Below are 25,418 nucleotides of genomic sequence, written 5' to 3'. Positions count from 1 at the left end.
CATGCAGTCTTGACCCTTCTGAAAACTGGGCTGTCCTGGTTAAAACCAGATGGGTGGCAACCATATTCCTACAGAACATGTTACAGAGCTAGCTGTGCTATTAGTGAGTAAGAAGCAGGCCCAGGTTGGAAATTAGTAGATCCCTGCACAGGGGCTGCTATGTAATACCATAGATTGGGTCTGTGGGACTTTATTGGGTCTGTGGGACGTTGTTAGGGCCTCGGTTCAGAATCTCAGTTCAGTCCTGCTTTAAACTAACAGGGTGCTTTTTACATTCCTTTAACCTCTGCCATAGACGGAAGAGTTACTCGTATCTTAAAGGAAACATTTTCTCATTTTTGAGGGGGTTGTGGGACTATTTTCATGCTTAAATGAGCAAAGAATACATTTCCTTCCACTAGCAGCCACTTTTTATAGATTCAGTTGTGTACAAAGTTACTCGGGTGAAGGCCAAAAATTTGCATTTTCAAAGTCTACAAGGGTTTCCCGTTCTGAGAATAATAAGGTAATGTGGTCAGACAACTAACACTGTCTCAGATGGCTTGCCTGTACAGATATGGGACCTGTTATGCAGAATGCTTGGGGCTGTGGTTTTCCGGATAAGGTATTTTTCCAGAATTTGGATCTCCATCCTTTAAGATTACTAAAAAAAATAGCTAACAATAAACCCAATTGGATTGTTTTGTAACTAGTAAGGGCAGAGATACACTGTCAGATTCGGGAGGTTAGCTCAGAAGTGATCTGAGTGCCATCCCGCAGACGGTTTACATTCTAGCCGGTGGGAAGGCAGCTCGGGGAGATTAGTCACCCCGAAGAAGAGGAGATTTGTTGCCGGACAACTAAAGAATTATTTATATTTAAGTTGGGATCAAGTACAAGGTATTGTTTTACTATTACAGAGAAAAGGGAAATAATTGTGAAAAATATGAATTATTTGATTAAAATGGAGTCTGTGGGAGGTGGCCATTCTTTAATTCAGAGCTTACTGGATAACAGATCCCATACCTGTATTTTACATATAGCTATTGGTGAAAATGATAAACTCCATGTTCATAGGAAGCCACAAGTAACACACCTAGTTTTAGAAGCCATCCTTCCCGGTCTGGGTTGAAGAAAGTGTGAGTAAGGTCATTTCCATCATCCTCCGGAATCTTAAATGGTTCATGCTTTATGCTATCATACAAGTTCTGGAAGGGAAATGTATAAATTAAAGGCATAATATTGACAAATTAACTATGCTTTATAACAACCTATAATGGATATACAGTATGACAATCCTGTTCATTAATATTTAATATCTATCAAAGTATTAGGTATGTCTATGCATATTTAATGTTTCTGGCAGTTATTATTTATACTTACCCTGAGCAAGTCCTCAGACAGATCCCCTCCATTGTTGATGCCTCGGTTCATGGCAATGAATCTTTCTACAGTCGGTTTGTCTTTGACGTTGGGATTGTGCAGGCTGGTGTTGAGCATAATTATGGCAAAGGATAGAATGTAGCATGTGTCTGTGGGTAGAATTAGCATAGAATTATCGGTCAGTTTCTGGGAGAGAAGCTTGAAAAAAAACCACGGAAGCAAAGTCCAAAAATAAACGAGACAAAGGGCATTAAATTACAGTATGCATATTATTTGTTTATAAATCGCTATTCCTTTCATTGAACCCAATGGTTATTTTTGGCTCACCCAGCAGACCAGGCTATTATGTTAAATTAGTGGCATAACTTCTATATTATAAGAAATAGCTAAAATGTACAGAAAATAGAGCTGCTGTAGTATGTGACAACAATGTGAAATATGCAGCCCACCAAACGTTACTGAATTTTCGGCATCAAATCGACAGCTGAAGTCACAGATGTGTTATCATACACACACACACACACACAGGTATATATATATATACTGTATATATTTATTTTTAAATAAAAAAACAATGCATTTTCTTGTATAGAATAGATGAGCAGGCACTTTCAAAGACCAATATTCCAGGCAGACTTTTCAGTTAAAAAGTATTTTTATTTCCGTGTACTAGGTACAGCCTATGTGGCCATAGCCCTATGGGTGTGGGCACACGGGCTGAAGGTGTCTGCCGTTCTCAGCAGGGCTGGTTTTACATAGGGGGCGCCCCTAGGCACGCTGATGTTTGTCGCCCCATCCCCTCCCTTTTATTCGCACAAATTTTCATAATCCGGAGCAATGGGGATTGGCGCATGGGAAATTTAAAAAACTATTTTATCTCCTGTGCATCCCTGGTGTTTCTGAACCAATGTGGGTATGGTTGGGTAGCTTGCCACCCCCTAAAATCCTGCCGCCCTAGGCCCGGGCCTTGGTGGCCTTTCCACAAATCCGGGCCTGGCTCTCAGCCTGGGTATTTTTGCAGGCTGAGAGAAGCAGATCTGCTCGGTGTCCCTGCTCAATTGATTTGAATCTGATCCGCCTGTTTGCACACACGTGCAGTGGAGGTTAGCCCAGAAATGCCTCCTTTTATGTATTTGGGCTGACCTCTGCTTCTGCTCTACTGCAAGTGTGCTCATGCATGGAGATCAGAATTTAGTAGGGACACAGAGTGGGTCAGTTTCAGACAGCAGCAAAGCCCTTCAGCCAGTGTGCCCACAGCCAAAGAATTTCCTGATAATTTAATCAAGTATTTAACAACATCTATTCTGGTAGAATTTGAGAGATTCAGGAGGCTGAGCAAGTTTTGTATGACTGTTTATACTGAAAGCATGCAAGAAACAGTTATAAATTGTAGGGTTAACATTAAAGATAAAGGTTATAACTACAGAACATGCCAACACTCAAATACATATAAGAAGGTTGTCTCCTGTCTCTCCATTAGGGACTTTAGATTGTAAGCTCCACTGGGGCAGTGACTGGTGTGAATGATATAACCTTTGTAAAGTGTTGAACTTGATGGACGTGGGTCTTTTTTCAACCTTACTTACTATGTTACTATGTTGTAGCATATATAATGAATAATAAGTAAATATGAGTAAACTCATATTTAAAGTAAAAGAACCCATAAAACATGGAACTTAATCAGAACAAATAATGGAAAAAAAAAACAACTTGTAAGCATGACAATTTATATTAGGAGACCTTAAGGTGTGAGTTCAAAAAAACATGATAAGTTTAAAACATGAAAGCTTTATCTGATAATATTGGAGATACTGTATTTACTTTTTCAGTTCCCATTTATTATTACTCTGTTTATCTGAGATAAAGCATAAATGTTTCTATTCTCCAAACTGACCCTTGCTCTCCCAATATATTGTGCAATGGCTTCACACTGTTGCATTCAAAGCTAAGTGGGAAAGAGGCCCTTAGTGGGGCCGAATGAAGTTAGGCTGGGCCCCCTCCCCCTGGTTTGTACGGGTCGAGAGGCACTCACTCACTCCTACTCCTCCCACCCCCCTTTTTGGCTAGAACAATGGGCTAGTAAGTTTCGGCGGGAACAAAGGGGGCGGGAGGAGGGAGCTGAGGGGAGTGCCGTGGGGGTGGTTTAGGGGTTAAAAGGTGAAGCAGAGCGGGCATTAACTTTTGTTTTTTGTGTGTAGTGGTAACCCCAGCATAAATGAGACTTATCCTATCATGCAATGTTCTCATTTTAACACTAATAATCTTATCTATCTGTGCAAATGCAAAAATCGTGGCATCCAGTATGTAGGACACACTCAAGGTAAGAATAAGAGAACACATTTCAGATGTCCAAGCCAAGAAAGACACCGGTGTTTAGGGGCAATTTATATACATTTTTTTCTGTATCTTAACGTGTATAGGATATCCCTGGGAGGAAAATATTCATGTTTTTGCTTAGTGAGAAGCTGAATGGATATTTTTGCTACACACAAGGAGCCCCCTAAATATTAAAGGGGAACTAAAGTCTAAAATAGAATAATGCTAGAAATGCTGTATTCTGTATACTAAACATAAACATGAACTTACTGCAGCAGAAGCCTAATTAAACAAATGATTTATGTTTTCAAAGTTGTCCGCAGGGGGCTGTCATCTTGAAACTATGTTAAACATCTTTGCAAGACCAAGACTATGCACATGGTCAGTGTGTTCTGGGCGTCCGATGGGATGCTAAGTTCAGGGATCGTCATAAATTATCAAGACAGCACAAGTCAAATAACATCTTCCATAGAAGCTGATACAGCAAGACTGATTAATAATCAGAATATACAGCCTGCACTGGGTCTGTGGATACAAATCTCTACACAGTCGCCGGCTGCTTTATAGGGAAACAATAAAGCTGCTCGAGGTCAGGGAAGTAAGTTTGACGGGAGCTTCCCCCCTGCTGTTTGAAAGTATGATAGTTTCCCTGCAGAGTAGTTAGGGATCTACTATCTGCAGCTGTCAGAGCAAGTAAAACAAAGGGGGAATTTCACTGCTTACAGTCAGGTTTATTATAAAAACGGTAGACATTTTTTAATTAAAGTATATTGGATATAGATTTCTTTATCATTAAAGAAAGTAAAAATGGGATTTTATTTTTTTGCCTTTACCTCCCCTTTAACTCAGAGTCTGTTTCTTGCAATTACTGATCATCATATATAAATGTTTTTATGTGCTTTTTAAAATTATGGATCCTTTATCTGAGCTCCTGATTTCCTATGGACACCTTTATGTATCTATTTTTATTGGTTAGACTGCTAGACAGCTCTCTTTGATGGTCAGAGACGATATCTGTCTAGCACCTGTCTGTGCACTTACTGTGCATTCTGTTAACCCTTGGGTTGCTGCCTCATTGTTGAGCCAAAAGGTATATACATTCTATAAAACAAGTATCTCAGAAACTGCCAAAAAGAGAAAATTAATGTAAACTGTAAATGTGCTTCAGGTTTAAATTCCTTATACGTGTTTGCATCACAAAACGCATATGTCTTCTCTAGACATGCTTTTGTAAGAAATTTTGACTGGCAGTAGTCCCAGGAGTCATCACTTATACCCTGGGAACCTTCTACAATGTTCGAAAGACTGCCTAAAGGCAGGTTGTGTCTCATGACTGTGTTAATAGGCAAACCAACCCCTTCCTGTGCCTGTAAGTGTTTATTTTGACTAGATCTTTAATCAGTCTAAAGTCATCCTTTCATTCAATAATTTATTCAATAATTTACACTCATACAAAGGTTCGGCACAAACTGAGCAAAGACAAAACCCACGTCTAGCTAAAAATAAAAAGTATTTATGTATTATGTAATATTTCTTTCAACATAGCCAAAGTTCTTAAATTATAAAGACATGGGAGGAACTTTTTTCAAAATCAGTGGGAGTGCTTTCACGTCAGATACAGCCTCTGCATAGCACGAAAAGATCAGGAGACTATATATTAATGCGTATAAAAATGGAAACAGGAAGCTAACAGGAACTAAAAATGGTGACGCACGATTGCTGTGTGCTGAGATGTGACAACAGATATGAACTCAGCAGACACTGGGACCTTAAAGGAGAACTAAACCATAAAAATGAATATGGCTAAAAATGCCATATTTTATATACTGAATTTATTGCACCAGCCTAAAGTTTCAGCTTGTCAATAGCAGCAATGATCCAGGACTTCAAACTTGTCACAGGGGGTCACCATCTTGGAAGGTGTCTGTGACACTCACATGCTCAGTGAGCTCTGAGCAGCTGTTGAGAAGCTAAGTTTAGGGGTTGTCACAAATTAGGCAGAAAATTAGGTTGGTCTATAATATAAGATGATGCTACATGATAATTAAATTCTGATGCTAATTGCACTTAGGGCCGGATTTACATAGTGGGCACCCCTAGGCCCACTGCCGTTCGTCGCCCCTGTCCCCTCCCCTTTATTCGTGCAAATTTTCATCACCGACCTGGACCAGAGCAATGGGGATTGGTGCATGGGAGATTTAAAAAATGATTGTATCTCCAGCACATCGCCAGTGTTTCTGAACCAATGTGGTAGCATGCCGCCCCCCTAAAATCCTACTGCCCTAGGCCCGGGCCTAGGTGGCCTTTCCACAAATCCGGGCCTGATTGCATTGGTTTCTGTACTGCCATGTAGTAATTATCTGTATTAATTACTAATCAGCCTTATAATGTGATTTATATTCAGTGTCGGACTGGGCTGGCGGGACACCGGGAAAAAACTCGGTGGGCCCCGACCCTTAATGAGACCCCCGCCAGGCCAGTCCCCTCTCCCGATCCCAACCGAAAGTTTTATGTAGGGGCCGCGCAGCGTCATCTGCGTAGGAGGGTGCATCATGGTCGGTCGGAGGGGGGCTCTGGACAGTAGGTCCCAGTGGGCCCCGGGCTCCCCAGTCCGAACCTGTTTATATTCTATGTGTACTGTATATTGTGAGTGGCTCCCTAAGCTCAGTAAGTGACAGCAGCACAGAGCATGTGCAGTGAATCAGCAGAAAAGAAGATGGGGAGCTACTGGGTCATCTTTGGAGACACAAATCTTTACTGCTAAAGGGCCGTGGTTGCCTTGGGCTGGTACAGAAGCCCAAAACATAATGTACAACATTTCTGCACTCTTTCTTTGGTTAAGCTTTAATTCTCCTTTAAGAATATGTAAGGGGAAGATTTCCAAATCTGCTGCTGTAACCTGAGAACAAATTCCACAGTTGTAACCTGAGAACAAATTAAAGGGGTAGTTCACCTTAACTTTTAGTATGTTATGGAACTGCTAATTTTAAGCAACTTTTCAACTGGGGGATATTCTGAGACAGTTTGCAATTAGTTTTCATTTTTTATTATTTGAGTTATTTAGCTTTTTATTCAGTAGCTCTCCAGTTTGCAATTTCAGCTATTTGGCCAAATCACCTTAGCAACCATGGATTGATTTGAAGAGGAGACTGGAATATGTATAGGAGAGGGCCCGTGTAAAAAGAGGAGTAATACAATTAGCAATAACAATACATTTGCAGCTTTGCAAAGCATTTGTTTTTTTAGACGGGGTCAATGAAAGCTGGTAAGAGTCAAAAGAAGAAGGCAAATAATTAAAAATATATACTAAATAGATAATGAAGACCAATTGAAAAGTTGCTAAGTTGAACATACTAAAAGTTAACTTTTAGTCAAAAGCTAACTACCCCTTTAAGACATAATGGTATGCAACTGGCAGGAATCTGGTTGTGCTAGAACAACTATAAATAATTCAGTAAACCCAGGTGAGGAAAGTCTGAATTCAGTAAGATATGGACTGCACTTGCCAGGAAATGTGCTGAAATGTAAATATAATAAACAAGGGGACCTGCTGAATGACATGAAGTAGTTGAAGCATACCTGTAGACTCAAATACACCAGGGTTGCATTGACAGTATCGCTGTGCAAAGGCCTCCATCATACGATCAATTTTCTGAGCCTCCCCAGGTAAACGGAAACTCCACAGGAATTGACTGAAGAAGGTGGAGACAAATGTAAAAATGAGGAATCAGACATAAAATTGCTGTTGGTTCAAAAAAAAAACACAGAACATAACTTTCACCAAGCCCATCCACACTTTCACATTTCCCTACTATCATTTACCGAAGTGCCTGCACCAGGTTAAGGTCCATAAATTCATGAAGCTCCACAAAGGCATGTAAAACGCTGATGTTGAGATCATCTCTGTAGGGATGAGAGGGTTTGGCAAGAATTTGAGGAAAGATAGAAGAAAAACAGACATTATAATACGATGAATGAACTTTCTTCATCTCCTTTGTATTTTGCCCTACTTACCGTTCTCCAAGGTAGTCACCTATGGCTGTCTTGTTAAGTCCTTCACCTTTGTACAAAAACTGTGCAATGTTCTCACATGTGTTCTTCAGTAGATCATTTTCAATCAGGAACTTTATGCCCTGTGCGGAGAGTGATAGAAAATTATTAATAGCAGTCCAACGTTAACACTTTTGCTTCAGACAGGACATGAGAATGCCCATTGTTTATACCTTTTTAGGGTCCATGTTGAATTTCTTCCTTCCCATAGCTACTTGTTTGCTCTTTTGAATGTTCTTCCTGCACAATAATAAAACACAATGAAGGCAAGTAAATTAAAATCCTACTAATATTCATTTTAAAGAGGTGGTTCGCCTCTTTACAATTCGCAATTAGTTTTCATTTATCATTGTTTGTGGTTTTTGAAGTTATTTAGCTTTCTATTCAGTAGCTCTAAGTTTCCAATCTCAGTGATCTGATTGCTAGGGTCCAACTTACCCTAGCAATAGACTGGAATATGAATAGGAGAGGGCTTGAATAGGAAGATGAGTAAAAAAAAAAAGTAAATAATAAATGTGTAGCTTAACAGAGAATTTGTTTTTAATAGGGTCAGTGACACCCATTTGTAAATTGGAAAGAGTCAGAAGTATGCAAATAATTAAAAAACTATAGAAAATGAAGGCCAATTGAAAATTTGCTTAGAATTAGCCATTCTATAATATACTAAGATTTAACTTAAAGGGATACTCTGATGGAAAAACATGTTTTTTTTCAAAACTCATCAGTTAATAGGGCTGTTTCAGCAGACTTCTGCGCTGAAATCCAATTCGCAAAAGAGCAAACAGATTTTTTTATATTTAATTTTGAAATCTGAAATGGGGCTAGACATATTGTCAGTTTCCCATCTGCCCCAGTCATGTGACTTGTGCCAGCACTTTAGGATGGAACTACTTTCTGGGAGGTTGTTATTTCTCCTACTTAATGTAACTGAATCAGTCTCAGTGGGACTTGGCTTTTACTATTGAGTGTTGTTCTTAGATCTACCAGGGAGCTGTTATCTTGTGTTAGGGAGCTGCTACCTGGTTACCTTCCCATTATTCTGTTGTTAGCAGGCCCGGATTTGTAGATAGGCCACCTAGGCCCGGGCCTAGGGAGGCAGGATTTTAGGGGGCGGCATGCTGCCCAACCACACCTACATTGCTTCAGAAACACTGGGGAATGCGCAGGAGATACAATTGTTTTTTAAATTTCCTGTGCACCAATCCCCATTGCTCTGGTCCCAATGATGAAAATTTGAATGAATAAAAGAGAGGGGAAAGAGTGATGAATGACAGCGGGCCTAGGGGCGCCCGCTATGTAAATCCAGCCCTGGTTGTTAGGCTACTGGGGGGGGTGATATCACTCCAACTTGCAGTACAGCAGTAAAGAGTGACTGAAGTTTATCAGAGCACAAGTCACATGACTGGGGGCAGCTGGGAAATGGACAATATATCTAGCCCCATGGTAGATTTCAAAGTTGAATATAAAAAAAATCTATTTGCTCTTTTGAAAAATGGATTTCAGTTCAGAAGTCTGCTGGAGCAGCACTATTAACTGATGAGTTTTGAAAAAACATGTTTTCCCATGACAGTATCCCTTTAAGGATGAACCGCCAATATTGACCCTTGCCAATGGTTTTTAGCAATGCATCTGCCAGCTAAAAACCAAATGCAAAAACAAAATATAGCTGACCACTTACCTACTGACCACATGGTGTGTTGGGTTGGGAAAGCAGAAAAGACAAAGAAAGAAAATAAACCCCTTATTACTCCTTTATTTTATTCAAGGAATCTACAGGTAGTTCCCTGCCACACACATTCTCAGCAGGCCTATTCATCCTGTACACTAACAGAGATTTCTCTCTCCAACTCTGTGTATTCAGCTAGAAAGGTTATACCGTAATAAAGATAATTCAAGTCTTATTCCTCACAATACACTACAACTATTTTACCTATACTACAACTGTACAGGCAAAATGCCTAGCCTATTATTATTATATTGAAGGCTATTCATGAAAAATGTATTTCTAGGAAAAGGAGTTTTTATACTTTAAACCCAAGTGAAAAGGAGTCAAAGATGTTAAGTTTGGGAAGAAGAACATGGGGAGGATTATGTACTAAAATCTGAATTTATCTCATTAGTTAAATATAAAACCACTACCAGACTCCCATACCTGATTTTACCATATTTATTATTACAAAAGCTAGATTCTGGAAAAAATAGAATTGTATGTTTTTTTCAGGGTTTTTCCACAAAAAGCCCGAATTTTTCAGATTTTTGTCTGAAAAGCCCGAAAGGGAAAGTCCAGCACAGACCACATAAACTTCAAATAGGATAGGGACCTCTGCCATTGACTAATACACAACCTCAGCAGGTCTGAGATGGTGGATTTTCAGATTTGGGCTTTTAGCAGCATCATGCTTTCATAAATCTCAAAAAATTTGAGTTTATAAACAAAAAATTAAAGGTTTGCCCCATAAAGCCGGACCAGATTAATATGGAGTTTAGTAAATAACCCCCTTAATCTAGAAAAAGGAATATCTGTGAATGGGCTGATCCTTGTTTATGTAATCAGCAAAGACAATTTAATGAATAACAAATCTGTCTGACAGGCTTTGTAGTAGAGGAGGCCTCTGGGCAAAAGAACTTTCATCCATAGTTGTTTTGTAGGATATTTAAATTCAGGTATGGAAGTGATTTAAGTGGTTAGAGTGTTTGTAGGTGAGGGAAACAAAGTACGAATGACTATAAAAATAATGGCATGCTAATGGAAGTATGGTGGACATTTTAGAATTAAGAGAAGCATCCATATCATCAAGTTAATGGCAAAAAGTAGTTGAGCACAAAGAATATGAGATTTTGGTAAAGGCAACATATAAAAAAGGCTTGAATGTTTAGGACAGATTTATTAAAGGTTAAGTTGTCTTTTCCATGAAAAATTCAAGTTCTCGAGGGTATTTTTCAGTCAAAACTCAAATTTTTGTTTCAAGATTTATTATACCCTTAAGCTGGAAATAGCTTGAATCTGAAAATACACCATCTAAAACCTGTCAAGGTCATGTAGACGTCAATGGCAGAGGTCCCTTGAACCATTTGATGTTACTAGTTTTGCAGTGTGGTTTTATCCCACCATATTTGCACGAATAAAGTGAAGATGTTAATAGCCTTCACGATGTTCCCTTTTTTTCAGTGGGTTTCGCTCGTAAACTCGATCAATTCGAGCAATTTAAGTTTTTTTCTGCCAAAAACTCGATCAATTCCAGTATTCAAGTTTTTCAACCTGACTACACTGATTCAAGTTATTCAAGGTCACTTGAAGCTAAAAAAAAAAAAGCTTACAGCTTAGACACTGGGAGTTATAAGGTTACAAGAGAATGGTGGAGAGAGGCACTTTGAACTATTAGATCCATTTGGTAAGAAACGGAGCAGAGAATTGTTGTGTGACGGCTACAGGTAAATGACTGGTATTTGGGCTGATATCACCAGCAGCAGTTTCAAGAATCATTGGTTTCTGATTCTGTCTAACCCGGTTCTTTCCCCAGCAATTCCCACTTCTTCATTCAACCATAGCAGCTGACTGATAAAAAACCCCAGATCCTGGAGCGTCAGTCAGTCTAAACACTGCTGCTTTTTGTTTGTCAAAATGACTTAAAGGAGAAAGAAAGCTCCAAGACAGTTTATTGCCAACAGATTAGGCACAATAGTGCAAGCTAGAATGCTATATTTATTCTGCAGAATGCTTTACCATACCCGAGTAAACAGATCTAGACAGTGTCTCTGTTTGTCTAGGATAGAAGCTGCCATATAAGATTGGTGTGACATCACTTCCTGCCCGAGTCTCTCCCTGCTCACGCATAGCTCTGGGCTCAGATTACAGCAGGGATGAGAGGAGGGGGGAGAGGAACAAACTGAGCATGCTCAAGCCCTAGCCCTAGAGGTTATGCTGAAAACAGGAAGTCTGATACAGAAGCCCATGTGTACACAATAGAAGGAAAGAAATACTGTGTTTCTTTTGACAGAGGACTCGGTGCAACATTACTTTGAGGGTTAACTGATGTATTTATATAGACCTTTCTGATAAGGCTTACTTAATTTTAACCTTTCCTTCTCCTTTAACTTCCCTGCTAGTAAACTCTTTCCATAAATTCACTCTTCACCAGCTTGTTTACCATTTAAATGCAGATACCTATATACACAGCAAATGGTAGTAAAGTATGGAAACTTCCATGTAGTGCAGTACAATTCCCAGAATTTCTGTAACTGGACACAAACTGCGATTTCAAAGTTTTAATAAGGTAATTTAAAAATCTGAACTGTTTGTAGACCATAAGGACCAACTCTGAGCACCTAGGGCTTATGGGCTGCAAGATAGTGATTCCTGCCTTTATATTATGCCCATTACACCTGTTAACTGAATGGGTCCCTTTTGATATTCAATAGTAAATCTATGTTCTTTTTAGCAACAAACCAACTGTACAGGGCAGATCTAGGTCCTTGCATTGTCATGCTGATTTAGTCAAATTGTATACAAATGAAGAATAAAACTCATCTGAAAAAAAAGGCTAAAGTATCGACAGACCCACCTTTCCTCTGTTGATCCCAGGTTTTCAATTTCATTTGTAACCTCTGTAATTTCTTCTTTCAGTCGCTGAAGGTGTAAGGAAGAAATAGTTAATTATGCAAGCACTAAACGGGAATACACATAATGCAAACCCAACAGAGGGGAAAAAGGAAATGTATTTATTTTGTATATAAGAAAAGAGATTACCTCTAGCAATGTTCCAAGACAGAGAAGCAAAATATATGTAAAATAAAAGTAAATGAAAAAAAAAAAAAAAACTATGCCTAGTAGATCTTATATTCTTGCAATAAAATGTAAATATGATTAACCACAGTTTTCAGCCAGACAGTTTAGGTCACAAATACCATCACTAATTGGCTTATTATTAATTAGAGGAATGTATACAATGTACAATATTTACAATATGTGCTCTCATGCGCCCCCTAAACAATGTCATTATATGGGTCATTTCCCTGCTTAGGACATGTGCACATTGATGCAAGAAAACCCAGGAGCTACTGCCGCTTTAATGCTGGCAGTATTTTCAAGTTTTTCCCTATGCTATTTTGATGCAAGAAATGACAGCATCCTGAAAATTTCAGTGCTATAACTGCACGTTTTGATGCATCAGACACAATTCCCCCTCACAGCTGCTATTATACTGGAACTGTAGGAGATAATGCTGTATGTTAGATAAAAACCTAAAGAAATTTCCCTTTATACATTGCGATAAGCTAAACCCCTAATGAGTTCTGCACAACCAAACTCCTCCCTAACCTAAGCTGCAGCCTTTTTAATTAGGAGCAGATCTTTAGGGTGATGGCACGTGGCAAGATAAGTCACCCATGATATATCTGCTCTACCATGGCTAAATTAATTCTAGAAGATAACGTTCTGTCTTACCAAATACATAATTAGAAAAACATGCAGCAAGTCCTATAATACAAATGTGATGCCCCTAAGGAGATCAGTCACCTGGATGTCGGCAAGCAATTCCTGCTTTCTGCGCTGAATATTCTCCAATTCTTGCTGCTCCTCTGAGGTGAGGTCACTGGAAACTGCAGAGAAAACAAATACAAAGTTTAAACACAATTCAACTACAGCCAGATGTAAATAGGTAAAAATTTACCACAATAAGAGTAATGTTTTTGGTAATAATAAATACCTGACTTCTCTTGAGCCTGAGCAGGTTTGGATATGACAAGAAAATGATTAAATCCATTGCTAACGATTGCTCTATTTTTTTTAAAGGTCATGTTAACCTGATTCAAACTTTTTTTTTTGCTTCTAATAATTCTCTTTGTATATGGCAGAAGGCCTCAATAAGAATATTGATCCCTAAGATAATTCAAGCCTTAGTGAAGTGAGGGAAAAGGAACCTGTAAATGAGTATTTCAGTCAATGGCAGGTAGGTCAGGTAGGTAGTGTGAGCTATTAAAGGAACAGTTAAGTGTAAAAATTAAAGCTGGGTAAATAGATAGGCTGTGCAAAATAAAAAAAATTCTATATAGTTAGCCAAAATGTAATGCATAAAGGCTGGAGTGATGGATGTCTAACATAATAGCCAGAACACTACTTCCTGCTTTTCAGCGACTTTAAGGGGGCCACATGGGACATAACTGTTCAGTGAGTTTGCAATAAATGCTCAACATTCAGCTCAGATCGAAAGCAACAGTTATGACCCATGTGCCCCCCTCCCCTCGAGTTACTGATTGGTTACTGCCTGGCAACCAATCAGTGGAAAGCAAGAGAGTTCCAAAGCAGGAAGTAGTGTTCTGGCTATTATGTTAAATATCCAGTCACTCTTTATACATTACATTTTTGGCTAACTATATTAGAAACATTTTTTATTTTTGTAAAATATTGGGTATTGGAAAATATGTTATACTCCAGTATTGATTAAGTTTGAATATGTTTCATGTGTGCACTCATGACTTGTCATTCACACATCCTTCACACATTGGTTCTCATACTCCATTTGTTCCTTAAGTCTGGATGGGGATTAGGTTACAGGAAACAAACGGAATGTCTTATGGGTAGGCTGGGGGAGGTGTATCCCACAGGTTTTGAATATATCCCTGGACAAAGAGAAGTTTGCTCTCTCTCACACTGGACACAGACACACACTGACTCTCACACAATACAGACATACACAAAACTTTTATACAACATGTTGATACATACATACATACATCTTTGTATTATTTTGGTAGGCTGTCAATAGAGCATTTGACTGGCTCAATATCTGATAATTTGTATGTATCCTCTGTAACACATTTTTACACATTAAATATACTTAAATATCACCTTGGTGAGTGGTGTTTGTAGAACTTATACAAATTATTTAAAAAGACTGTATTTTCTAAAATTTTGCACAGCCTATCTATTTAGCCAGTTTTTATTTTAATACTGAACAGTTCCTTTAAGAGCAGTTTTGTGCTCAACCAATGAGACTATAGTGCAGTAACTTACCTAGTGCTGACGGGGCCCGGATAGGTTTGCCACCTTTTATAGAAAAACATATAGGCCTTCCTATATATTTATCTTTTTTCCCTGTTAATAACATTGGGATCAACCATCATTTTTACCAGCCTGGCCGGTAAAATACTGGCCAGGTGGCAACACTAGGCCCGGGTGCAGGCCTTGCAGCTGGACCCCCCTCTCTGCGTCCACCCTTTGTGTGCCATGTACAAGGTGAAACTAGGCTTGATTATTGTGTGTACAAAGGAAGTAGCTACTCAGTGTTTTAATATGAATACATCTACAGTTCCTGATAACTAACCACTGGTGTCTAACTTTCTAGGTAAAATTAAATGTGTATAGAGTTAAAATCATCCTGGAGACCCTCCCTCCAGTACTTCTATGAGACTCAGCTAAGGTGAGGAGTTGCACATAGCAGTGTTGTATCTCTCGAGAGCAGCTGGAAATAGTATCACCGGTATTGAAAGCACTACAAAACAATATGTTGCCCAGTTATTCTCATCTTGCTTTACCTACTCCATAATCCACATCAAAACAGAAGAAGTTTCAATTCAAACTAATATTGGCTTTTATCAATATAGACTATACTTTACAGTAATTAATATAATTAATTATATAATTAATTTTAATATAATAAAATTAAAAGTATCAAAAGTTATTCTTCCCAAAACACAGTCAATTAATTAGAGGGCTGGATTATAGTACTAGTGGGCCCAGGACAGATTTCCATCCCCCCAAAAATGTATGTGCCAATGCTAATCCTTCTGAAGGTTGCATATATTAAGTTTACTCTTATAAAATCAAAATTTTTTTAGTACATATTTCCCTTTTATAAGTATTTCTACTTTCTATCAACTTCTCTTTAGACAAGAGCACATTTGTGGAATTCTCTAGAAATAACCTATGTGGTTCCCCTAGGTCAGCAGATATTGTGTAGCCGTATAAATGTGTCACATGTGAAACATTAACAGGAAATGTCTACAACAACAGGTCGCTACTCAAATGCCAAACCCGGTACATAGTGCCCTGAATTTCCCCACTAACTCCTCAGTACTAGAGTTAGAAACATAAAACCCAGACATTCGGGGCAAAATAGCCGCCCATGTGAATTAGGCACCAATTCTGTAGTTATCAAAAGAATATATTTCAGCTGGAACCTCCCACTCCTGTGGTCAGAATGTATTTATAAAGAAAGTTAGAACTTCTGCTTTCTGAAAGCCTATCGGGTTTATTTCATGTTTAAATGAATTTTTAGTAGATCCAAATCTATGGAAAGATCCATTATCCAGAAACCCCCAGGTCCCAAGCATTCTGAATAGACCCCATTCCATTATCCAAAAAAACGCAGGTCCCAAGCATTCAGGACAGGCCCCATTCCGTTATCCAGAAAAACCCAGGTCCCAAGCATTCTGGACAGGCCCCATTAAGTTATCCAGAAAACCCCAGGTCCCGAACATTCTGTACAGGCCCCATTACGTTATCCAGAAAACCCCAGGTACCAAGCATTCTGGACAGGTCTCATTCCTGTATGGGATAAAGGCCTCACAGGCTTGAATGGCCACCTTATTCTGTAGCTCCTACACACAGTCAAGGATAAAAAAGTGTTCAAACTATCATGAATCAAAACTCAGCTTGAACGATGGAGCTCTTCCAGATGAGAGCTGAGAGAGCTGTTATTTGTGTGGGATAATTCACTTAAATGGGCTCCAGTGTCCCGATGGGCCAATACCATTTCGTCATGTATTGAAACAGGCTTGTTGTGGGTCCCTAGTAGCCATTAACTACTAGATATTTGGCACCCTTATGAAAGTGAAGGGTTAACTATGCAGGACACTTGATCATGTTCATCTACCAATATATTAAAAACACTACTGCAGTGAATGTAGCATTGTTAAATGACAAATAGCAACAGAGGCAAACAATGAGGAATGGCATGGCAATATTTCTGGGGGGATTCTTTTCAAGCCAAATACCACTGCTAAGAAAAAAAAAAAAGAGCTACACTTTCCTGCAACAGCTTTATCTAGAGACTCCGGTTTCCGTGTCTGTGTGTGGCCCTGTCTTGTGCAACCACTTGGCATACACACACATGCAATCACTACTAGACATGCGCATATTATTATTACTGTACATTTCTTTATAAAATATCATTCTCTGTAGGGCTGTCTATAAGAGAATTTAATAACACAGTCAGGCCAAGATAGGGGACAATGAAGTTGTTACTCGCAAGGCACTATGTGTCCAACATGATAAGAAAAGCAGGAAAGGAATCAAACTTTAAAGGCGTTACCTGGGTGTGATGTCAGTACTCATAAACACATGTAGGGCCACACTATGCCTATGTCAGAGAAGTCTAAATTTAGAGCTCTAGTGATTACATGAAGTAGAAATATTGTATTTATATTTAATAAAGGGCCAGTGTAAGGCTCTAAGCCTCAAATGGCCCATATTATGTGGAATGTTAAAAATGGAGGAAAATATCACAGTGTTTACTGAACATCTGTGCTGTGTAGGGTTGCCACCTGGCCGGTATTTTACCCGCCTGGCCTGTAAAAATTATGGTTGATCCCAATGTTATTAATAGGGAAAAAATATATATATAAAGGAAGGCCAATATTTTTTTCCAGAAAAGGTGGCAACCCTAGTGCTGTGTAAAGTAGTATTATTATTATTATTATCTTTTTTCAGCTTTGGAGAGAAAACGGACACCCCTTTTAATACCTTGCTGGCCTTTATACCTTGCTGTCTGGTGTTGCTCGCTACATTTTAGGGTCAGGGCACATAGGCAGATTCGGGGAGATTAGATTTCCTCCTATTCTTTGGGCGACTAATCTCCCCGAACTGCCTCCCCTGAGCAATTCGTTTTCCAAAGTCGCCCAAAGTTTCTGGCGGGATGGCCCTCAGAGCAATTTGTTTTCTAAAGTCGCCCGAAGTTGCCTCACGAGGAAACTTGGCCTTGCCTCACTTCGGAAAGTGAATCGATCCAAGTGCCATCCCGTCGGCATTTTACATTTTAGCCAGCGGGAAGGCAGTTCAGGGAGATTAGTCGCCCCCCGAAGAAGAGGAGATTTGTCGCCTGGCGACTATTCTCCTCGAATCTGCCGGTGTGCCCTGACCCTTATATACAAGAACCTGCAGGTCCTTCTCCATCATTGCCTAATTTAGTCACATTAAGGGTATAAGTGGCTTGCATATTTTAAAATCCTAAATGCATAACCTTTTATAAACATTGACTCTCATCTATCCCTTAACTGCCCAGATTAACAGTTTGTCCAGAACCCCTATTAAGGATGCAATTAATTGGGCTGCATAATTTTGTGCCAACAGCAAACACAGATACATTCATTCCAATGCCTTCCCCAAAGTCATGAACAAATGATATCGGATCTTTCTGTAATTTGGATCTTCATACCCTAAGTCTACTAGAAAATCATGTAAACATTAAATAAATCCAATAGGATGGTTCTACTTCCAATAAGGATTAATTATATCTTAGTTTGGTACAAGTACAAGGTACTGTTTTATTATTACAGAGAAAAAGGAAATAATTTTTAAAAATGTGGATTATTTGGATAAAATTGAGGCCTTCCCATAATGCAAAGCGTTCTGGATAACCCCAAATTTTTGCAAAATCCAAGTATTTATTCAGTAGCCATGCTGAAATCTTCCCAGCATTTTCCCAAATGCAGATATATCCCTATTGCACAGTCCTACACTTGTAAAGCTGTTTTCCGTTGTTTTCACCATGCATGCTTATAAAGTCTATATTTCTGGTGAAAACAACTGAAGTGAAAAAAACAGTTTGGAAGGTGAACAAGCTCAACTTCAAAAAGTAAAAAATCTGGTTCAGGCAACTCAGGATTCGTTTCATGGTGCAGCAGATGCCACACTTCTACCCGGGGATTGTAACAATAGAGGAAGCCGACCATGCGACTGCTGGGGGTCTAGAAGGTATAGGGACCCCTTGCTGATAATCTGTTGCATAGTGTATTTATGGGAAAGAAAAAAATAGTCTGATGTAATCTCAAACTGAAACTACACTAGCAAGACACAACTAGGTTCACTTGCGTGAGAGCTTACATTGCACAATTAACTTATCACACGCAGGCACCACAGTATGTCCTTGTGCCCAGTACTGACCAGAAGATTTCTACATCCAACAAAGATGTCCTTTCTCTAAACCTATTTTAGAGTGATTTACCCAAAGAGGAGAATAAGCAATGACCCACAATCTAACAAAAACGATATCCAGATAGCTCATAACAAGGTTACAGCTATAGAAACATTGGGGTAACAGTCACCCTGCTATAGTTCCAGGGGTACCCAGGGCAAAAAAAAATAACTCACCCCAAATCTCCCCCTAACCGACCTTCAGGCTGGGCCCCCTTAGCTTATAACAAGGTTACAGATATATAGAAACATTGGGGTAACAGTCACCCAGCTATAGTTCCAGGGGTACCCAGGGCACAAACAAGCACTCACCACAAATCTACCCCTAACCGACCTTCAGGTTGGGCCCCCTTAGCTCATAACAAGGTTACAGATATATAGAAACATTGGGGTAACAGTCACCTTGCTATAGTTCAATGGGTACCCTAGCCGCAAATAAGAACTCACCCCAAATGTCACCCTAACTGCCATTCAGGCTGGTCCTCCTTAGCACATAACAAGGTTACAGATATATAGAAATATTGGGGTATCAGTCACCCTGCAATAATTCATTATACCCAGGGCAGCAAATAAACACTTACTCCAAATCTCACCCAAACTGGAATTCAGGCTGGGCCCCCTTAGCTCACAACAAGGTTACAGATATATAGAAATATTGGGCTAACAGTCACCCTGCAATCGTTCCAGGTATAATAAGCCCTTAAACAAAATCTCCCCCTAACTGGCCCTAATCATATAACAAGGTTACAGAGTTAGGCGAAACGCGTAAGGCGACTGGGATGTTGTGTTACTAAAATGTTTTGTTATTAAAGGGGTGGTTCAACTTTAAAGTTAACTTTTACTATGTTATAGAATGGCCAATTCTAAGCAGCTTTTCAATGGGTCTTCATTATATATTTTTTATAGGTTTTTAATTATTTGCCTTTTTCTTCTAACTCTTTTCAGCTTTCAAATGAGGGTCACTGACCCCTTCTAAAAACAAATGCTTTGTAAAGCTACAAATTTATTGTAATTGCTACTTTTTACTACTCGTCTCTATTCAGGCCCTCTCCTATTTAGATTCCAGTCTCTTATTCAAATCAATGCATGATTGCTAGGGTCTTTTCAACCAGAGTGCCAAAACTGCAAACTGGAGAGCTGTTGAATAAAAAACTAAATAACTCAAAAACCACAAATTAATAAAAAATGAAAACCAATGGCAAATTGTGTCAGATTATCACTTTCTACTTAATATTCTTTTTTTTTTTTTTTGGGTGATAGGTTTGTGTGCCTTCATCTATGGTTGATATGCATCAGTACGGATTAGGTTTGTGACACACGGGCAGATTCGGGGAGATTTAGTCACCTGGCGACCAATCGCCTCTTCTTCTGGGCGACAATCTCGTCGACAGGCAACTAAATCTCCCCGAATCTGCCCGTGTGTCACAAGCCTTAGTGCTCCCCCAGCGCATACACATTAACCTTTCTTTAAGGGCAAGTGTACATGAGTGGCGGCCAGAGACAGTGCAAGTGGAATGCAGGTAAGCAGACAATTAAGTGGCAGTGACTTATCAGCAAAACAACAACCTCCCCCCCCCCCCCCCCACACATACACAGGTCTTAAATTCCAGCAGGGCACATGCACAGTCAGCACTTCCCCATCTTTATCTCCCCCTCACAGCTTTTACACTAATGCACGGTGACACTATGAGCCGCTCAGTAAATAAAAAATGTCCTCCACCCCCCAATAAAGGTATAATTTTTCTAAATAATAATGAGTGAATAAGCAGCTCAGTCAGGTTCAAATAGCTGTGCCCTCCACCCCCCAACTTCCCTTGTGTGGCAGTTGAGAGGAACTCACTGCCAGGGAGTACTTGTACTGACAGCTGCTGCATCCTCCCTGCCCCCAACTGCCTGCCTGACTCTTCTCTAGTTCCTACCCACCCAGTTTATCTACTATATATATATATATATATATATATATATATATATATATATATATATATATATATATATATATATATATATATATACATATACATACATACACACACTCTCATAAGATTTGCCACAGCCATGCTTTCACTATCAAACCCCCACTCACCATCTGTAACCAACACCATGGTGCTCGTCTAGTCTTCGCTTGGCAGTTGCTGCAGTACTTCTAGTGCGGGCTCAAGAAGCCGGTCCTGGTGGTGGTGGTAAAAATAGCTGAATTTGTAATTGTTGTTAGAATCCCAGGAACACAGCCCTGCAATAGGTGAGCGCAGGGTAATGTGAGTTAATCTTCCAGCTCCCGGAAGGGAGGGTAAGAGACAGCAAAATTGTCACACCCTTTTCCTGACACACTCACAAACCACAGAGAAAAGAGTGCACACAGCTACAGCATGAGACAACTCTACACAAACATGTATTAACACATACCATGGCTATAGGCCAAATAGCATATAGATGTATACAGGTATGGCATCTGTTATCTGGAATGCTTTGTCTAAATAATGGATCTTTCTGTAATTTGGATCAAACCTTCAGTCTGATAAAAAAAAAAAAATTTGAAACGTTAAATAAACCCAATATGGATCCATGCTTTGGGGCAGACACATGAGATAATGTTGCTCTGCAGAACAAGACGGTACAGAGGGGAGGCACAGCAGGATAAAATGAAGGGCTCAATAAGGAAGCGGAGAGGGGTGTTGTAGATTTGAGAATGTTAAACAGGAGGATGAAAAGGGGGGGTGCCGAGCAGAGGGGGGAAAATTGCGGAAAAAAAAGGAAAGCAGAATGGAGACTGGGATTAAGAGTAGAGAATATAGGAAATGTTGGAGGGAAAGGGATCCAGTCCAGGTTATACCGGAACCCTGCAGTTCTCCAGCACACCTGTGCCCAGTCATTGTGTTCCAGTTCCTGGTATCATTGTTCTTTTCATTGCTCCTCTCTCCATCATGTCTGCTCTCTCAGTTTTCATTCACAGGTCACTTGAGTTCAAGCTGCACGCCAGCAGCTCACCTTTTTCTTATTATCTCCCTCTGTACAAGAATGCAAGTTCCACTTCTGAATTCACTCTGCTGTCTCTGGATTTCTTTATTGATCCAGCAAGTCTCCTGTTAGCCAGCTCATTCAGTATGTCTACATTCTGCTAACCTATCACTTCAGTTTTCAAATTAGCCATTGCTGCCTGGTTTTTTGCTAATCAACGGCTATTTTGCCTCCCCAAGGCCTGACTACCTAGTTTATGGCACCAGCCTGTGTTCTGACCCTGCTTGTACTTAACCCATTGTACTCTACTCATGGGCTGATTATCTAATGTTGACCTAGACTGCATTCTAAATTGTGCTTGCTTCACCCAGTTAATGTAATTGAACTATAGCTATCTATACACAGGTCTTATTTATAGATTATTGCTGACAGTATCTGACTGGGGTGTTTGTGGACAACTGATGGCTAGGGTTGCCACCTTTTCTGGAAAGAAATACTGGCCTTCCGAAATATTTATCTTTTTTTCCGTATTAATAACATTGGGATCAAACATCATTTTTACCGGCCAGGTGGCAAACCCTACTGGTGGCTGGTACCCAAAGGCTCCCTCTGCAGTTGCACAGTACAACACCTTAGCCATAGAAGCTCTTACCACCATTGCAAACCACAATGGGGTTCACCGGCCCAGATTACTGACTCCAGAAACTACCATTTTGCTGTAGTTAGACTCTACTTAGACTATCGACTGGCTGAAATACTGTTACCTGGTTCCATCAGATTTTCTCTGCTCTTCTCTGTGGCCTGTGAGGGATAAGAGAGAAAGATGAGTGGGGGGGGGAGGTGAGCGATCCACAGGAAAAGGTGAGAGATTCGGGAAAAAGGAAAAGTATGATTGGTATGCAATGAAACAGAATCAGACTGGTCCAATGGCCAGGTCACAAGATAAAAACCACAGTGGGCCCTACCAGCCCAGGCCAGACCCACTCTCTAATGGAAACTTTGGGTGCTCTCCCTGAACTCCCCACGATTGCGTCCATAAAAGAAAGATGTAAAAGGTACACACAATGCAGAGGTGGTTGCAGCGGTGGTTATATCCTCTGCAGGAGCTCATCACTGGGGCAGTAGCACTTAGGGGGTGTGGAGGCATCTGAGGTGGCAGCATCAGTGAGCCCTGGAAATCCCAGTTTGACCCGACAATGAAAAAATATAAATGAGCAGATGTTGGAAAGAGAAATACAGGTTTCAAAGAGTGTGGCGCTTCATTTTTTCATCATCACAGGACATAACAATGCTATTCACGTGAAGCAAAACCATCTTCTTCTGCTCCTCCGCAAAAGATAATCACATTCATAGTAAGAATGGATAAATCCTGCACTCTTCAAACTACTCAACCAAGTGTTGCTCCTAAAATATAAATCACAAGAGGCAGCTATTTCGATGAAAGGAAGCTCCTCTCCTTTATTCAATAATAACCAATTCTGAAATGAAGGGAAAGTAGATTAATTATACAGTGTGGCTGAATTACACCAACTGATTTTTTCCCATGATTCATTATTTTATCAGTTCTGCTACATACATACATGTATGAGATACCAGACGGGTCCTGCTGCAAATGTTCAATTGTTTTTTAACTTAAATTCATTTAATTCGCAGTTAACAAATGAGGTGCATCCTGACAATATTCATTTTATTTACGGAATGGCATTTCTAGCTATATCAGAAACCCACAGACAGACAGATAAATGGGTTTTATGTCCCTGTGACGGGGAGTAAAGTATAAACAGGTGCAACAGCCATACAGTGGAACCTCAATTTTACATCCCCTGATTTTAAGTTTTCCCTCATTTTACATTGTTGTTTTGTGGTCCCACCTATATATTATGCATAAAACATTTCCCTGATTTTACATTTTCCTGGATTTTACACCATTACACCATTTTCTGGTCCACTTAAAAAAATTAAAATGAGGGTTCTACTATATTTGTTTCACTATGCACCCAGTCCCACCTTCCGCACCTGTCCATTGCTAACGTTTTGGCCATGATTTTGCACTTTTGTCTGGGGCATTAGTAAATGGCTACCATCAGGGCCAGAACTAGGGTTAGATAGAAGAGGCGAGTGTCTAGGGGACAATGGTGGTTTCGGTGGGGGTGCTAGGCACATTCCTGTTCTAGCGTGCCTACCCCTAGATTAGGAAAAATTCTCAGTTTATTCAAACTAATAGAAAAAGTAATCATCTAGTTGATGGAGATTTTCTAAAAAAATGACAGGGTGGCAAACTAATGAGAAACACAAGATAAACCATATTGTCTAGACAGATAAGAACACACAGTAACTGAAACTACAAGTAGAAATGCAGCTCCCTCTGGTGGTATCCAACAATTAGAGAGAGAAGAAATCATTGAGTGTTGAGCTAACATCACACGTGTCATTTACTCTGCCAGCAGGAAAACACCAGTGGAAAAAAAACCCACAATCCACTATGATCTACACCCTATTTACATGGGATGAATTTTAAATGCACCCTTTCTGAACCCTGTTTTGCAACGGCAGAGATGAGTGATATTAGCCTTATGCCTTTTATGACTACATTTTGCAATTGTCCTGATGCTATAGAAAACATATAAACAGATGGAATTATCGTCATCGTCGGCTCATCTAAACCACTAAGAAATCATACAAAGTCCAGAACTGTATTAAAATATGTTGTTTCTTCTAATGGAATGATAAACATTGGCTCTGGTGCAGAGTATGTATGGGACTGTTATCCAGAATGCTCAGGACCTGGGGTTTTCTGGAAAATGGATCTTTCCATAATTTGGATTTTTATACCTTTACCTTCTACTAGAAAATCGTGTAAACATTAAGGGTCTGGCCACACAAGCAGTTTCAGGGAGATTAGTCACCCCAGTGACAAATCGCCTCTTCTTCGGGGCGACAATCTCCCCAAATTGCCTTCCCCCTGCCCTCCGCCGGCTAAAATGAAAAACGCCTGTGGCAATTCGTTTCATCGTGAGGCAACTTCAGGCGACTTCGGAAAACTCAGGTGATTTTAATTTTAGCCAGCGGAGGGCAGGGCTTGATTTTGCTTCCAATAAGGATTAATTATATCTGGGTTGGGATCAAGTACGAGATACAGTTTTATTATTACAGAGAAAAAGAATTGAATTATTTGAATAAAATGGAGTCATGGAGATGACTGCCATTGGAGACAGCCAATGGAGACAGCCTTCCATAATTCGGAGCTTTCTGGATAACGGGTTCACAGAGAACGGATCAGGAATTAGAGACACTTATAAATGCCATGGAACCAGACGATGGATAAGGAAGGTGTTTTTAACTCCACAAATTATTGTGAATTTTAGGACTCTTTTATTCCTTATTCCGTTTTTTACTAATTACTAATTGACGTTTCTGTTCTGTAATATACTGTATATTGTAAGCAACATTGTACCTTGAAAAAAAGATCGTTGGAGGGTCTGGTGTGAACAGTCCCTCTTCACCTGCCCCCCTCCAGGCCTGCTCACTACCTGCTAGCAGCGAG

General features: G+C 39.8%; 1 protein-coding gene across 2 annotated transcripts in view; it reads right to left on the bottom strand.

The window, feature by feature from the left end:
* The window catches only part of cyth2.L (cytohesin 2 L homeolog), a 30,627-nt gene extending 9,380 nt beyond the window's left edge, over window positions 1–21,247 (bottom strand). Inside the window, exons 1-10 of one of the 2 annotated variants that reach the window (XM_041575645.1) lie at window positions 21,003–21,247; window positions 13,244–13,326; window positions 12,291–12,355; window positions 9,407–9,409; window positions 7,902–7,968; window positions 7,693–7,811; window positions 7,501–7,581; window positions 7,258–7,370; window positions 1,363–1,511; window positions 1,075–1,187 (exon numbers count right to left, since the gene is read on the bottom strand). In XM_041575645.1, coding sequence (XP_041431579.1) covers window positions 1,075–1,187; window positions 1,363–1,511; window positions 7,258–7,370; window positions 7,501–7,581; window positions 7,693–7,811; window positions 7,902–7,968; window positions 9,407–9,409; window positions 12,291–12,355; window positions 13,244–13,326; window positions 21,003–21,021 — 812 coding nt within the window. In that variant the 5' untranslated portion in view covers window positions 21,022–21,247. The remainder of the gene's footprint in view (window positions 1–1,074; window positions 1,188–1,362; window positions 1,512–7,257; window positions 7,371–7,500; window positions 7,582–7,692; window positions 7,812–7,901; window positions 7,969–9,406; window positions 9,410–12,290; window positions 12,356–13,243; window positions 13,327–21,002) is intronic. The other variant, NM_001092791.1, reaches the window with a different exon arrangement.
* Between the last annotated feature and the right edge of the window lie 4,171 nt (window positions 21,248–25,418).

Source organism: Xenopus laevis, chromosome 9_10L (genome assembly GCF_017654675.1).
Source record: "Xenopus laevis strain J_2021 chromosome 9_10L, Xenopus_laevis_v10.1, whole genome shotgun sequence".
Lineage (NCBI taxonomy): Eukaryota > Metazoa > Chordata > Amphibia > Anura > Pipidae > Xenopus > Xenopus laevis.
The sequence above is the reverse complement of the archived record's forward strand: the minus strand, read 5'-3'. Positions and strand labels throughout refer to the sequence as shown.